Source organism: Tupaia chinensis, unplaced genomic scaffold (genome assembly GCF_000334495.1).
Source record: "Tupaia chinensis unplaced genomic scaffold, TupChi_1.0 Scaffold000004_1, whole genome shotgun sequence".
Lineage (NCBI taxonomy): Eukaryota > Metazoa > Chordata > Mammalia > Scandentia > Tupaiidae > Tupaia > Tupaia belangeri.
In genome coordinates, this window is record NW_006159432.1 from 18,754 (window position 1) to 36,851 (window position 18,098).

Below are 18,098 nucleotides of genomic sequence, written 5' to 3' on the forward strand. Positions count from 1 at the left end.
TTGTGACTATAGAGTGTGTGATCTCATCAGAGAGACAGAAATAGAGAAATCACTCTCTGGGCAGCGGGGGAGGGTGGGAGGGGTGGGAGGTGGGGGAGATGGCCACGCTGCAACTCCTTCTCCTCTATTCTCCTCTCAGGATCTTAAGCAAGCAAGCACATGCCTGGCATGAGTTTAAGCTACCAGATCCAGGACTTGAACCACCGTCGACTACATGGGAGTCCAGCGACATAGCCATTATGCTAACTGCTGGTCCTGAAACATTCTTGAACTGGCTCCCAGGATACCACACTATTGATTTCCTTTCCTCCCTAACTGCCCCTACTCATTCCCTTTGGTAGGAGTTCCTTCTCAGCTCCTTAACATCTTTCAAAGCTGCCTCCATGGCATTTCCACTTGGTTATCTAAGAAGCATCTTAAATTTATTATGTTCAGAAGCAGACTTCTGTCTACTTCCAACCCTGGTCCACCTCAGTCTTACAAGCTCAAAGATAACTCTACTCTGCTTAATCCGTCCAAACACCAGAAGTTGTCATTAACCTCTTCTCTTTCACATTCCAAATTCTGTTCATCAGCAGATCTTTTTTTTTTTTTTTTTGAGAGGTTTTTCACTATAGGGTGCGTGCGCTTGCCAGACAGACAGAGACACAGAGACAGAAAGCGAGAAATCACCCCCCAGGGGGGATGGTCACGCCGCAATCCCTTCTCCTCCATTCTCCTCTTGGGATCTTGGGCACGCACGCACACGCACCCGGCATGAATTTTAAGCCACCAGGTCTGGGATGCGAACCATGGTCGACTACGTGGGAGTCCAGCGACATAGCCATTACGCTAACTGCTGGTTCCCTAGCAGATCTTGATATGTCCTCAAAATTTACTATCTCTTAACCATCTCACAGATACTACCTTGGTTCAAGCCACAGTTATCTCTCACATGTAATACTGCAATATCCTCTGAAGTGGCCTCCCAGTTTTCTTTCTTGCTCTCTTTAGTCTGTTCTCAGCACAGTTTGTGTTCATCAGTAATGACGGTACACTGGATCACTCTTCTGCTCAGATAGAAAGACTCCGCATCTCATTCAGTGAAAGTCCGAATGATTATAATTGCCTTCTTGATTCTGCCCTATCCGCACTGAGTTACTTGATATTCAGTTCTAATCACACATTCCTACTCTGCCCTGACCTACTTGTTTATCTCCTGGGCATGCTCCCATATCAGGTCCTTTGTATTTACAGTTCCCAGTGCTTAACCACTCACTCCTAGATGACAACTAGAGTCATTTCCTCACTTTCGTCAAGTCTTCAAATGTCACCTGTTATATGTAATTTCTTCTGCCCACTCAATTTAAAATTGTGAAATCCCTGTCCCCTGTGCTCATTCGCCTTTGTCGGCTATGTTTTTCTCCAGAAAACTTATCACCTTCAAATGTATTATGTATTTGCTTATTTGCTTACTTTTACTTTCTTTTCTACCGGAAAGTAATCTTCATGAGAGTAGGAATTTTCAAATACTATTCAGTTCTAGATTCCCAAGCAACAGTACCTCATACATACCAAGTGCTCAAAATGTACTTGGTGAATGGAATCATGAGTTGGTACTTGTTTACTGGTAAAAATCAGGTGGCTTTTGGTTTAGATGAAAACCTACAGAAAGATTGATAATGGATTTGATCAGGACTGAACATAGTGACTGATACAGTAGTTACTAAGTTAGCCATCTGCCTGATTTCATCAGTTTTATTTTGATGTATTACCTTTATTCTGTCAGATACTTTTTAAGCCTCATCATACTAATGCATTTTAAAAATGTTTGTGTTTTAGTCCTTAAATTATGTATTTTAAAAGTTTGCTTCTTCATCTACTCTCAGCTTTAGCCAGTGTGGATCATGGGTTCACGTATGCCAAGAGTAGTCAGGAAGGTCTCCATCCATGAACTGGCAATCTTCCCACGTGAGTCTGCCTTACAGAGTGTCATGTCTTACTGCTGTGCCACTGTCCAGCCCTGGTGCTTAAATTGCTATAGCTAAATACATATATATATATATACACACACCATAATTTTATAATACAATATGCTACTTTGGACCTAAGTTTCCATTAGAAAATCTTTAAAAATTTACATCTGCCTGAGCACCAATAGTCTTGGTTCATTTTGTGTTGCTATAACAAATACCTGACATTGGGTAGTTTATAGTGGACAGAAATTTATAACACATAGTTCTGGAAGCTAGGAAGTCCCAAATCAAAGGTGCCAGCATTGTCAGGGGACTTCTTGCTGTGTCATCACTTGGCAGTAGGTCAGTGGGCAAGAGAGGGAGCCGGTTGCGGGGCAAAATCCCTTTTATAAAGGTACCAGTTTCACCCATGAGAGTAGAACCATGTGGCTTAATCACATCTTTTTTTTTTTTTTTTTGAGAGGTTTTTTTGCTATAGGGCGCGTGCGCTCGCCAGACAGACAGAGAGAGACATAGAGACAGAAAGCAAGAAATCACCCCCCAGGGGGGATGGCCATGCCGCAGTCCCTTCTCCTCCATTCTCCTCTCCAGATCTTGGGCACGCACGCACACGTGCCCGGTGTGAGGTTTAAGGCACCGGATCCGGGACATGAACCATAGTCGACTACATGGGAGTCCAGTGACATAGCCATTATGCTAACTGCTGGCTCCCTATCACTTCTTAAAGTCCTCAAAAAAAAATTTTTTTTTTTTCGGCTGTAAGGTGTGTGCATTCACCAGAGAGAGAGAAGGAAGGTGAGAAATCACCCCTCAGGGAAGTGGCCATGCCACAATCCCTTCTTCATTCTCTCCTCAGGGTTTTTGACATGCACATACACGTGTCCAGTATATTTTCTAAGCCGCCAGGGCCAATGTAGGATCAGCTGCCTTATCTACCATGCTACCTGGCTGGCCCAAAGTTCCACCTTTTAATATTGTTAGAATGGCAGTTAAATTCAACATGAGTTCTGGAGGTAACAAGCATTCAAACCGTGGCATTGACTGTAATAAAATAACAGACAAGTATAGCTTATCCAGCCAGCCATGATCTCAAAAAGGTTTTTTTTTTTGGGGGGGGGAGGGCGTAAGGTGGTATAGGGTAAGTATGTTCGCTATAGGACAGAGAGACAGGAAGTGCGAAATCACCCCCTACAAGCGATTGCCATGCTGCAATCCCTTCTCCTCCATTCTCCTCTTGGGATCTTGGGCATGCATACACATGCACCTGGCGTGAGTGTAAACCACCAGGTCCAAGACTCAAACCGTGGTCAGCTACATGGGAGTCCAGTGATGGAGCCATTACACTATCTGCTGGTCCCATTATTATTTTTTTTTTTTAAGAGAGATTTTTGCTATAGTGTAGTGCGCTCGTTGGAAACACAGAGAAAGAAAAAGTGAGAAATCACCCCAAAGGGGCAGTGGCTATGCCACAATCCCTTCTCCTCCATTCTCCTCTCAGGATTTTGGGCACGTATGCACATACCTCGCATGATATTCAAGCCGCGAGAACTGCAATCAACCATATGGGAGTCCAGTGCCTTAACCACTACTCCACCGGCTGACCCCAAAAGGTTGTATTCTTAAAATGCAGTTCCCCCCAAGTAATTTTATTAGATGAGATTTCCACTTTGCTCTTTTCAGTCATTGATTATAAACAGAAGATAATCCACTTATAATCCTATTTTATACCATGTTAAAAACAAAGGTTTTGTTTATGGGACAAAGAAATGGATTATTATCTGTTGAAGATAACTTTTTAGTATTGTTAACTGGACGGGTGAGAAATGCACACATGTTGGAATATTCACTTTGCAAGCTAAGTAACATGTGATTGAATGTATCAAAGAAATTGAAGTCAAAAAATTAAAGAAAAAAATTTTAAAAATATAAAAACAGGGGCCAGCAGTTGGCGTAATGGCTATGTCACTGACTCCCACGTAGTCAGCCACGGTTTAAATCTTAGACCCAGTTGCTTAAATTCACACCAGGAACATGTGTGCTTGCTTGCCCAAGATCCCAAGAGGAGAATGGAGGAGAGGGGATTGCAACATGGCCATCCTCCCTGGGGTGTGATTTCTTGTTTTCTGTCTGTCTCTGTCTTTCTGGCAAGTGCACGCACCCAATAGCAAAAACCTCTCAAAAAAAAACAAAAAACAAACAAACAAAAAAACAACAAATAAACCCAAAGGTATAAAACAATTTGTTGTTTTGTCTAGGAAGAAGAATATGGAGGTAAAGGTGATTAATTTGAACACTTTCCCTATAAAAAATTTGTCATATAAAAGAGCCTGTTTCAATTCCTTTTGTTCCAACTGGAACTTTTATTAACCAAAAATATTTTTATAGAAAGGCAGAAGAAGGGATTGCTTAGTTGTTGTGCCTTCTGAGCTCTTCTGACAGCCATTTTTTTTCACTATTTACTTTTGGTAAATTTCAAATTCTGAAACATTAGTGATACTTACTCAGGCTAAGACATGCTCTTGGCATTGAAATTGAAATTAAATTTCAGTTTATGAAATTTGTCTTCCAGCAGTAGGAAAATACATTCCAGAGGCCAGCAGGTGGCATGGTAGTTAAGGCGCTGGACTCCCACATGGCCAACTCTGGTTTGAGTTCTGGCCCTGACAACTTGCTTTCTCACTTTCCCACTCTCTCTTTGTCTGTCTCTAGTGAGTGCATGTGTCTTATAGCAAATTTAAAAATAATAATAAATAAAATTAAATAATTTTTTTTAAAAAAACAAAGGAAGTGAATAATACACTACATCTAACAAAGTAGTCTGTATGTACTTTTTGTACTGAGGTTTTCAAGTGTCAGTTGTGAGAGACTTTCACATAAATCTACATGTGGTAAATCATCTGTACAAGTGACACTGCATTGCATATAAAATGTGTCTTTTTGTTGTAGTAGTAAACCCTTTCATTTAGGAAAATGATTAAGAATTTCACTCTCTGTTTCTCATTTGAATATTAAAATTTAAGTAAGGATATCTCCCAGTTTGTCCAGAAGGTTCTGGTTTATGCATGTTTCTCTGGCATAATTGTTATAATGTTTTTTAATTGCCAGAGGATGTGTGCATTCAGCAGAGAGAAAGAAGGAGGGAGAGAAAGCACCTCCTGTTAGGGTATGGTCACATCACAGTCCTGTCTCCATTTTTTCTGTGGATTGTGGACATGCATGCACACACACATGCCTAGTGAGTTATGTTAAGCCATGGGATTCAAACCATCAGCTATCTGGGATCTGGCTTCCTTAACCACTAGGCTACAAGGATGACCCAAATCTAGCATAATTATTAACAGCACTCTGTTTTGCTCTAAAAAGTGTCCCATGTTGAAAAATACATAACTTGGACACTCTGGTTATACTGCTAGCATATTTGCTTTCCCTTTGCATTTCAGACAGGATTGATTTAAGATTCCTTTCCCCTTTCCTCTGTCTTTCCTCTTAGTCCACATCCCATACACAGAGGATGAATAGGAGAGAGATATATGTATGTATGGAAGATGGAGTTAGCAAAAAACAGCATGAAGGAGTTATGAAAAACATAGTTTGGGAATCCCATGTTATCTTTACAGAAGTATGTTTAAGGATGGCATATGTTTTTTTCAGTTTTAAAACATCTGTTATAATGTTTACCAGTTGGCCAGTTCCAAACCTCTTTCTATTTACGTTTGGATTACACATTCAGTTTGGATGTTTAAAATTTGGACTTCATGGGGGACCAGCAGTTAGCGTAATGGCTATGTCGCTGGACTCCCATGTAGTCGACCACGGTTCGAGTCTCGGACTGATGGCTTAGACTCACTCCGGGCGCGTATGCGTGCGTGCCCAAGATCCCAAGAGGAGAATGGAGGAGAAGGGATTGCAGCGTGGCCATCCTCCCTGCGGGGTGATTTCTCGCTTTCTGTCTCCCTGTCTCTCTCTGTCAGTCTGATGAACGCACGCGCCCTATAGCGAAAACCTCTCAAAAAAAAAAAAAAATTGGACTTCATTAGTTTGCATATGCTTGAGATAGCTTCTTCAGCAGAGAGAAAGAAGGAGGGAGAGAAAGCACCTCCTGTTAGGGTATGGTCACATCACAGTCCTGTCTCCATTTTTTCTGTGGATTGTGGACATGCATGCACACACACATGCCTAGTGAGTTATGTTAAGCCATGGGATTCAAACCATCAGCTATCTGGGATCTGGCTTCCTTAACCACTAGGCTACAAGGATGACCCAAATCTAGCATAATTATTAACAGCACTCTGTTTTGCTCTAAAAAGTGTCCCATGTTGAAAAATACATAACTTGGACACTCTGGTTATACTGCTAGCATATTTGCTTTCCCTTTGCATTTCAGACAGGATTGATTTAAGATTCCTTTCCCCTTTCCTCTGTCTTTCCTCTTAGTCCACATCCCATACACAGAGGATGAATAGGAGAGAGATATATGTATGTATGGAAGATGGAGTTAGCAAAAAACAGCATGAAGGAGTTATGAAAAACATAGTTTGGGAATCCCATGTTATCTTTACAGAAGTATGTTTAAGGATGGCATATGTTTTTTTCAGTTTTAAAACATCTGTTATAATGTTTACCAGTTGGCCAGTTCCAAACCTCTTTCTATTTACGTTTGGATTACACATTCAGTTTGGATGTTTAAAATTTGGACTTCATGGGGGACCAGCAGTTAGCGTAATGGCTATGTCGCTGGACTCCCATGTAGTCGACCACGGTTCGAGTCTCGGACTGATGGCTTAGACTCACTCCGGGCGCGTATGCGTGCGTGCCCAAGATCCCAAGAGGAGAATGGAGGAGAAGGGATTGCAGCGTGGCCATCCTCCCTGCGGGGTGATTTCTCGCTTTCTGTCTCCCTGTCTCTCTCTGTCAGTCTGATGAACGCACGCGCCCTATAGCGAAAACCTCTCAAAAAAAAAAAAAAATTGGACTTCATTAGTTTGCATATGCTTGAGATAGCTTCTGTCAATTTTTCAAGTTTCTCTTAAAGAGCATTTGAATTCCTGTATTTGTTCTGTAGTTTTATTTTTTACCTTTAATGTATTTAACATTTAGAATGGGCCATTTATTTCATATATGGAAGTTATTGTTTTATCTGTAAAAGACAGTGTATCTGGTGTTTTATCAAACCACTCTAATTTTGAAAAAGCATGTTATATTCCATGTGCCATAAAATTAATTGTGTAATATAGTCACATTTTGGTTTAATGTCTGTCTGTGCCATGAGGTGGTCATGCAATATTAATCTCATAGTGTCAGAATTTCCCAAGGAGAAGTCATCTGTGAAACAAAGGGAATCTTCAGAGAGGCAGCATAGGGTGAGTGGTAGCAGGGACCCTGGAACCAGAGACTGTTTAGGTTCATATTCGGGCTCCAGAACTTTCTTGTTATGTGACCTTTGGCTTATATTGAACTATTCTGTATCTTAGTCTTAATCTCATAAAAGAGATCATGATGCAACTATACTTTGTGGGTTTGTTGTGATGGTTAAATGAATTCTTGGGTAAATTATAGTAAATTGGGTCAAACAGCTTCTGACGTGTAAGCATTCTGTATGTTTGCTATTACTATTATTGCCAATAGAAAATACATTTGTTTGAGCTCCCTCAGACTTAAATGGAAACATGCCAGTGGAAAATATTAAGACAAGTGTCTCTTTGCATTATACGGAATTCTGCTGCTGTTTGTTGAAAGTATACAGGTTGTAGACTGAATATGGGAGGGTGGTACCTAAATGGGTTTATACAGAAGCTTCACAGAAAGCGTCTATGAGAGGATGTGTTGGTAGAAGTCTCGACTTCTAGCTCATTTCTTCCATTCATTTTAGTTTTCTCTTTCTGAGTTGCCTTACATAGTTGTTCTTCGAGGCTCAACTTCTGTGGCACTGTTTTGAAATGTTTCTCTTCATTCATTTGTCTGTCTGACTCTAATTAAAATAATTCACTCCTCTGCCCTTTGGCCATAGAATTTCGTTTATACCTTAACATAGCACTTAGAGTTAGCTGGACCGTGCAGATTGTGGCATGGCAAATGAATGTAAGTCTCACAAGTCCTACTGTTAGCTTGCTCTACGTTTTATTTCATTCCCTGTGGCTTGCTTTTATTTTTAATGTCCATTGTTGCAAGACGGGAAACATAGTTATTAGCTAGACCAAAGCTTCTCTATCTGCCAAGTATGCATTCATGATTAATTAGTATTGTAGATGTGATCTACTTGGAACTGAATACTGAAATAGCATACAGAGTAATGACGCTGTATGTGAGAAGTGCAAATAGAAAACGATTTGTAGCGACTTACTGACTAAAATATTTAAACTGGGAATGAAAAATGCAGAAATGTTTGCTATACTTTGAGAGTTTTCTCTGTATATAAAATTTTCATGCTTTAGTTGATTCGATAATATTTTAAAAGTATTTTTGTTCTGTTTATTGGGCACCTCCAACAATATTGTTATACTGTAGTCTACCCTCAGCCTTGGTCAGCCAGGATCATGGACCTGAATGCTCCTGGAGTATATTGGGAGACCTTGGGACGTGAACCTGAGACCTTCATATGTGGCCTCAGCATTGCAGAGCATTGTGTTACTTCTGAGCCACCGTATCTGACCAGTAGAATATTTCTGAAGGTCATTGCCATCAAGTATGGCATCAGGAAATAATACCATGCAATTTTGTCATAACTACATTAGAATGTACTCCCACTTAGATAGTAAGGTACAAAGTGGGTTTATAATAATAAATAAGAGTTTAATAAGAGTTATCTGCAACTCCAATGAGTTATCTGCAATTCCAATATTTTTTTAAAACTATTTCTATCTCATAAACTGTTATACTGATGAATCTCATGGTTGACATGTTCTAAAATTTAAACTTGTTTTTAGTATCACCATGCAAAAGATTCCATTGAGTACGGGAACACCAAGTAAGACCCACTAGGCATTTCCAGTATGTATTAGAGAGACTTATTGAAATTATTGGTCTTTCATGACACTCTCTGAATTAAAAAAAAAAAAAATTCTAATATCCAATCCGGTTCTTTATGGAAGGTAGGGTAGTATGATATAAAAACACTGGCTTTGGAGTAAAACATAGTTAGATTCAAACTATGGCCCTTGAACACTTAGGCTGGGTGACTTGGGACTAGGTATGTAAGATTCCTAACTTCAGTTTACTCAGCTCTAAAATAGGTTAAAAAATAAAATTAGCAGGCCAGTAGGTAGCATGGTGGTTAAGGCACTGCATCACACATGTCTGACTCTGCAGTTAGAGTTCCAGACCAGTGGCTTACTAATCATACCAGGCGTGTGTGTGTGTGTACGTGTGTATGCATGTGCCCAAAATCCTAAGAGGAGAACGGAGAAGGGATTTCAGCATGATTTCTCACTTCCTCTCTCTCTCTTTGTCTCTGGTGAGCCCTATGAAAAAAATCTTTATAAAAACAACCTAAGGGATTTGTAAAAATCAAGTGAGCAAAATCATTTATGTTACACTATTTATTTATTATAACTCTGTTAGAAAGATTTTTTTTTTAATTAAATGACTCTGCACGAACTTTACTGTTGGTATTTTTCTTGATCCAGAGTTTCACCTGGATTAAAACACTAACACAATTCGATCTTTGAAGGCTCATGGAGGCTGTCTCTTAATTACTTGCTATTGTTGCTTTTGGACATTCCCCTTAAGTGGTTCTAACTGTAATCTTCTGGCAATTTCAGCTGTGGTGTCTTCACCACTGTAAGTGGATGGCTAGTACCTTGACCCCATGTTCCCTTGAGCCTTACTTGAATATTAACTTCATTTAACCCCTCTGATGGTCACACCTTGTCTTGTTATCAGTTATAATAAGATTCTGCCACTGAAAGTACTTTTCTACCTCGGAATTACTATTCTCCAAGAATAATCTTAGTATTCTATCTTGCTTATAGAACCACTTCCCTTTAAACTGTCAGGACCTCTCATCCATTGTCCCTTCTATCTTCACTTAATCAGCCTTTCTGCATTCCTTTCATTTCCCTTCCTATACAACTGAGATTCCAAAGTCTGTTGTTTCAGCTGTTCTCTTGAATGTAACTCAGACTTCATTCTCATTTTGATTCTTGTGATATCCATAATATATCTTCACCTAAAATATTTTATAGAACATTAATTAACCTCTTAAATCTTCAGTTTTCTTGTGGATAACGTGAGTAAAAATGATACCTCATTAGATTATGATAAGGGATAAATGAGTTACAGTATAATTAAGCGACTCCGAAAAAAGTTTACCGTTGGTATTTTTCTTGATCCAGAGTCTCACCTGGCTTAAAACACAAACAGAATTTGAGATATATACAAACCGTTTAGCCTACGCTGTGACCCATGTGGAGAAAGGTAGCATGACATTTAGAGATAGACCATGTTTGCACCTACATTGCCACGTGATGCTAGAGACTTCACCAAGCCAGGCATATTCATATATTAGTTTGCCAGGAAATTCATTATTTTCTTTTTTGTTTTTCTGTGCAAAAATGCATCATGGCTTTCCTGTTGATCCAGTAGTATATGCTTGGAGTCACTACCATCTAGTGGGTCTTGAAACATTATCACATGGTTCAACTCTGAGCAAACACACTCATGAATTTCTAAAGGATGGGTACTTATGCATTTGAAATAACTAAAGCATAATTTAAATATTAGGAATCTCCGAGAGGCAAGAGATAATGCTGTGGCTGAAAAGGACCGAGCAGTGATGGCTGAAAAAGAGGCTTTAGAAAAACATGACCAGCTCTTAGACAGGTAAGGCTTTCTGAAAACAAGAATGTTAAGTCTTCAGTTTTAATTCCTGTTACCTTTTTTTTTTCAGAAAATATATTTTTCATGAAAGTATCATTTTTAGTTGAAACGAAGTAAAACAGAGCCATTATTTTTATAATATGTCATTATAGCATCTACTGAATATATGATTTAGAACAAGTCAATCACTCCAGAGTCTTGTTATACCACTTTCAGTCTGTCTTAACCACTGCCCTACCAGAGGGCAATCACTTTTGGATTTCTGTCACCGAAGTTTAATTTTGCTTCCTTGACTAAAACTAAATCAAATTAAATGGTATTTACACTTTTGTATCTATCTTACTTCATTCCATTTTGTGAAGTTCTTAATTATTACTAAATATGAATACACCATTGTTTGTTTCTTGTATTCATCTGTTGACGGACATTTCAGTTATTTTCACTCTGTAGCTATTACGAAAATAGCTGTCATGAACATTCTTCTACAACTTTTCTGTGAGCATGTGTTTTTATTTCTCTTGGGTAAATGCCTAGGAGTAGAATTGCTAATCCTAGGGTAAATGAATGTTGTACTTTAAAAGACCCTGCCAAACCTAACTCCAAAATGGTTGTCTTTACACACTCCGCAGTTCCTTTTTGCAAAATCTGTATGTTCTCATGCTTGTATGTGGGAAGTAGGGAAAAAGAGAGAATGATTTGTCTTTATTATAGAAAGAGAACATTGTTTTTAATAGCTTTGTTAAAAAGAAAATTACTAATGAGCATCAAGGTGAATATCATTACTCTCTAAACACCCTGACTTTCTGGTGGTAGACTACATGCAGTAAACAGAATAGCATCCTTTTCTTCTTCACTCTTTTTTAAAAAATAATTTCAGATAGGAAAGTGGCTAACACAGTCTCAAAAGTTTCCATATGCCTTTCATATACTAATAAACATTTCAAGTTAAGCTCTGTGGGTATTTTAATTGCTAAAGGAAAACTGGTGAATTAGTTTGTAATTTAAGGAATATATAAACTGAACTTTGAGACAAGTTTTCATTTAGCAATTAACTAACAACACTTAAAATAAAACGGGAACCAACAGTTAGCATAATGGCTATGTCGCTGGACTCCCACATAGTTGACCGCGGTTCACGTTCTGGACCTGGTAGCTTAAAACTCATGCCAGGCGCGTGTGTGTGCATGCCCAAGATCCCAAGAGGAGAATGGAGGAGAAGGGATTGCGGCGTGACCATCCCCTCTGGAGGGTGATTTCTCGCTTTCTGTCTCTATGTCTCTCTCTGTCTGTCTGGCGAGCACATGCGCCTTATAGCGAAAAACCTCTCCAAAAAATAAATAAATAAATAAAACATAAGATTTTAGCTAGTAAACGAGAATTCCTATTTAGACAGAATTTCATAGCTAGCTTTTGTATGTTTTTGTGAAGTTAGAATAATAAATCTGATCACCAGATTTATCATTTTATATTTACACTAAGTTCTGTAATGTCCTACACTCTGGCACTTAAACCCTTCTTGTCCATTTATTACTAACTGGTATTTATCCTGAAGGACATGAAATACTTTCATATCTAAAAATATCATTTAGTAGCAATCATTAATGTCTGTAAAGAACTTAGAACAATGTCTTCTACATAATAAGTACTATAGAAGCATTTGCCTTGAATACTACTACTAATTTGCTGATAATATTACAGATTATTACTGTGGAGTACCTTGTTCGGTATAGTTGTGTTATTAGATTTTACTTTCCAAGTTCTTGTTCTTCAGAAGTTGATGATATCTTTTCAATACATTTTCCGTAAGAATATTGGATAAACTGGAACAGCTCATTTTCATATTGCCAGTGAGACAGTTAGCATAATGGCTATGTCGCTGGACTCCCACATAGTTGACCGCGGTTCACGTTCTGGACCTGGTAGCTTAAAACTCATGCCAGGCGCGTGTGTGTGCATGCCCAAGATCCCAAGAGGAGAATGGAGGAGAAGGGATTGCGGCGTGACCATCCCCTCTGGAGGGTGATTTCTCGCTTTCTGTCTCTATGTCTCTCTCTGTCTGTCTGGCGAGCACATGCGCCTTATAGCGAAAAACCTCTCCAAAAAATAAATAAATAAATAAAACATAAGATTTTAGCTAGTAAACGAGAATTCCTATTTAGACAGAATTTCATAGCTAGCTTTTGTATGTTTTTGTGAAGTTAGAATAATAAATCTGATCACCAGATTTATCATTTTATATTTACACTAAGTTCTGTAATGTCCTACACTCTGGCACTTAAACCCTTCTTGTCCATTTATTACTAACTGGTATTTATCCTGAAGGACATGAAATACTTTCATATCTAAAAATATCATTTAGTAGCAATCATTAATGTCTGTAAAGAACTTAGAACAATGTCTTCTACATAATAAGTACTATAGAAGCATTTGCCTTGAATACTACTACTAATTTGCTGATAATATTACAGATTATTACTGTGGAGTACCTTGTTCGGTATAGTTGTGTTATTAGATTTTACTTTCCAAGTTCTTGTTCTTCAGAAGTTGATGATATCTTTTCAATACATTTTCCGTAAGAATATTGGATAAACTGGAACAGCTCATTTTCATATTGCCAGTGAGAGGAAGTTTATTTAATTCTTTAAAGTATTCACCAAACCTTGCTTATTTTGAGCCTAATATTTCTCCAAACTTAAATATGTGTGATAGTCTTAAACTCAAGATAAAAAAGGGAAAAATTGTATTTCTAGACACAACTAGAAATAACTTTTGTGCAGCAAATAATATTAATGCTCAGAACTTTATAAAGATATTACAGAATCAGAGATTTATAAATGATTGAATGAGAATAATATCTAGATCTATTAAACTCAAAATAAACTTGAGCTTTAAAGAAATGCTCAAAACTGCTAAAGGTACTTAACCTGTTTTTTGAGTTATAATATCAACAAATGAAGTGAAAAATCCTCGTGTTTAGGGTTGTGCTATTGAGAGGTGATGTGGAAAAAAGTAGGATTCAGATGTCCCTTCAACTTAATTCTTTCTTAATCTATAAGTCGAATATAATTCATATCAAAACTTTCAATAGATTTTTAGTGAAATATGACAAACTAAAAATATTTTTCAGAATTGCTGTGGCCATGTCTGCATGTATCCTTGTACTTTTGCTGTTCCATGTGAATTCTTATATTTTTTATACTATGCTTCTATTCTTTAGTTCATTTTTAGGGTATTGTAGATGACTGATTTTTTTTTTTTCCACAGAAGAATGTCAGTGTCCTTAAGTCAAACTATATATTTGATGTGATCTAAATAAAAATACCAGCAAGATTTTCTAAATCAGATAAATAAGTTCTGTGATTTATATAGAGAAACTAAATAAGTGAGTTTCTGAATCAAAGCAGTGGTGTCAGGTCACTGGGGTAACCATCTATGAGAAAAAGAAACTTGGGATCAATACTTTACATTTAAACTAGGATAATTTCCAAATCAATCAGAAATTTAAGCATGAAAACATTAAAGTACTAGAGAAACCACAGGCGAATGTTCTTATAGACTTGAATTATAAAACATTTTTGGAACACAGAAGTTGTAAAAGTAAGAATTGATAAACTTGGGCCCAGCAGCAGTGATGCAGGCGCTAGCATAGTGATCTGTAGTGCTGGAAACCACATGGCTGGCTGTAGGTTCAGATCTGGAGTTGACCTGAAACATGTCAAGATCCTGACTAACTGGAGGAATGGCTAGAGGCAACTGTGGATTGACTTGACAGACCCTTTCAAAATACCTTTCTCTCTCACACACAAGCTGTTTCATGAAAGACATAAGATAAATAAACTGAAAAAAAAATTGATAAAACTCGACTGCCTACAAATGAAAATGTTTTTGTGGCATATTACCATAAGGAAAGACAAATACAGTCTGGGAAAAAATATTTGCATCTTCTGTCACAGTTGTGACTAATTTCCCCATAAGAAAACCCTCTTACAAATAATAAGTTAAAACTGAATTCAGATTAAAACCATACTGATTTTCCAGCAAAACCCAAAAGGTTGATAATATACCATGTTTCATGGGTATGGTAAAACAGGCAGTCTTGTATATTGTTAATAGAGGTTTAAATTGGCATGAGCTCTATGGTGAATAATTTAGTAATACCTGTCAAAAGTACAAATGCATATTGCTCTTTACCCAGGACTTCACATTTAGTATGTTATCCTACCCATATAGTTTCTAGGTGACAAATGCCACATACACCAACTCGTGCATTTAGGCAGTAGTTTAAAAAGTTATCATTTATAGATACAGATATAGAATACAGCAATGAAACTATACAAAATGAAGGAAATAACTTTATATCTGAACAAGGAAAAATCTTCAATATGCATTGCTGTGGGTTGACCTCACAGCTTAGCAATTAAGGAAGCTGGATCCCATATGACCACTCAAGTCTGAGTCCCAGCCCTAGAATTTTGAAAAACATGCTGAGTACGTGTGTACTGATGCCCAAAATCTTGATCTTGACAGGAAAGAAGAATGTCCCATTAAGGATTCTTCCTTCCTTGCTCCCTCTCTCTCTCACAAGTGCACGCATGCACACACGCATACACACACATACACACACATACTCTGGCATTAAAAATAATTTTACCCATATTCCTAGTTTTCATGGTTGTGTAAAATTATTTACATAATCACAGTTTTTTAAATACAGACATTCTTAATTCTTGCTGTTTCTGTGTATAGTGAAACCCAAGAGAAAAAATTTTTGTGTTTTATTTTTTGGAAGGTTTTTTTTTGTTTTGATTTTTGTTTTTTGTTTTTTGGGTTTTTTTTGTTGTTTTTTGAGAGGCTTTTTGCTATAGGGTGCGTGCGCTCACCAGAAAGAGAGACAGAAAGTGAGAAATCACCCACAAGGGTGGATGGCCACACCACAATCCCTTCTCCTTCATTCTCCTCTCGGGATCTTGGGCACGCATGCACACGTGGCGTGAGTTTAAGCCACCGGGTCTGGGAATCGAACCATGGTACCGGGTCTGGGAATCGAACCATGGTCTGCTACATGGGAGTCCAGCGATGTAGCTATTAGACCGACTGCTGGTCCTGGGTTTTTAATATTCAAATTTGTGATTTTTTTCCCTCCCTTTGTATAAAAATCAGAATAAACAAATGTATTTTAATCTTTATGTGAAATGTGATTTCCCTTAATCTTGCTTAAGTAAAGCCCCTAACCTGCCTATACACAGTTTTCTAGTCAGATATAATCAGTGTCATCTTTTTCATTTATGTTAGTTTTTCTTTATAAAATGGTTCATTTTATGATTAAACAACCTATGTTATTAAAAAGAGAAATGTGAGGAAGCAGTGCACCATTTTCAAACGTCAATGGAAAAGGCTTTTTATTCATGGACTTTAATTTTCTACAGAGGAAGGGACTTAGGCATGTGAAAGACCTATTTATATATGTCCCAGTTCACACTCAACAGCTTATCTAATAACAAGTGACAATTACCCAACTTTCATGAACACAGTCTGTGACCTCATGTTCTGTTGCTTTGAATACCTGCACACACTGAGGATTCTTTCTGCCAGAAAGAGAACATTTTTCATCTCAAATCAGTGTGAGTAGTGGAATCAGTTCAACATAAATTGTTACATCTGTGGGTCATACGTGAGAGACCTATATTTGAATCTGATCTGAAAGCTTGCAGTTCAAAATTAATTTTAATAATAAATTTTTTTAAGTTTAGATATTTCATGACTGAGATAGAGAGATACAGCACTCTCATCAGAGTCCTGATGCTATGGTCTACCCCCGCTTGTCAGCCCAAACCATGCCCAGGCAAAAACTAACAACCTTCCCATGTGAGTCTGCCTTACAGAGCATCGTGTGTTACCACTGAACAGCTGTCCAGCAATATCAAGTTTTTTTCAGTTATAATAATTTGTTTTGTTTTAAAAATATATATTATGTATTTTTAAATAATTTTTAACCTTTAAGTATATAGCTTGAAATTATTTTTTAAGAATTATTTTATTTAACTTTATTTATTTATTGCAATTTGACCAGAGAGGGACAGAGCAAAAGAGAGAGAGAGGGAAAGTGAGAAAGCAAGCCTCCAGGTCCAAGACTCAAACCACGGTTGGCTATGTAGGAGTCCAGTGCCTTTACCCACCACGCCACCTGCCGGCCCTGAAATTATGTTTTTGACCTCCACAACTTCTCTGGTAATGCTCAGATTTTGTCCTTTTTTTTTTTTTTCCTACTGGTAGAAGATGAAAATAAGAGGGTATAAGATTAGATCTGGTGAGTAGAGTGATTTTTATGTCATACTGAGCTAGTTTAAACTTAGTAGAGAAACCTACTATTCTAAATTTCCATTTAGTCCCAAGAGTAGAAAAATTTTAACATGCCTTTACTTTGCCTTTGTCATGTTTCTACATACTTGTATCTTTATCTTTTAATCTATTTCTGCCTTCTTCAGTGGACAAAGAAATGTTTGTGTTATTTACAAGGTAAATTCAAGGGAATGAAGGATGTTGAGATTTGAAATAAAAGCTAGAGTATCATATTTAAATTTTGTTTTACTTACTAAAAAACTGATAATTTTACTATTTCTAGTTTTCATGGTTGTATGAAATAATTTATATAATCTTAGTTTTTTTGAATATGGAAATTCTTAATTTTCAATTCTATACTAACTGCTTTTTTGTCTTTTTTTAAAAGAATATACAATAAATAAATTTGTACTTTTTTTTCTTTTTTTTTAGTTTTTCTTGCTGTAGGCTGTGTGCTGGCTAAAGAGAGACAGAGAAAGGGAACATGAGAAATCATCCCCTAATAGATACATGGTGGCCATGTATCTATCTCTGCTCCTTTGTTCTTCTCTCAAGATTTTGGGCATGCATGCATACACACACACCTGGCATGGTTTTCAAGCTTTAGTGTCTGGGACTCCAACCACAGAGTTGGCCATGTGTGATCCAGCACCTCAACCACCAAGCCACCTACTGGCCCTAAATTTGTATTTGTTAAATGAAACTTAAGTGTCTGGCACTCCAACCACAGAGTTGTGTGATCCAGCACCTCAACCACCAAGCCACCTACTGGCCCTAAATTTGTATTTGTTAAATGAAACTTAGGGGAATTTGTGAAATATTCTCATTAATGGACCACTCTCATCATTCTCTCAGATTTTATAAAATTATCTCTATTAGAATTGTCTTGTTCCTGGGGCTGGCAGGTGGCGTGGTGGTTAAGGGCAGTAGATTCCCACACGGCCAACTATGGTTCGAGTCCTGGACTTGGTGGCTTCCTTTCTCACTTTG

The 18,098-nt window shown here is 37.7% G+C and overlaps 1 protein-coding gene across 1 annotated transcript in view; it reads left to right on the plus strand.

Moving 5' to 3' along the window:
• Positions 1–18,098, plus strand: part of LOC102474712 (progesterone-induced-blocking factor 1) — a gene marked incomplete at its 5' end in the record, with an annotated part of 214,777 nt that overhangs the window by 16,132 nt on the left and 180,547 nt on the right. Inside the window, 1 exon segment of the mRNA XM_006139821.3 lies at positions 10,674–10,772. Within this exon segment, the coding sequence (XP_006139883.2) occupies positions 10,674–10,772 (99 nt within the window).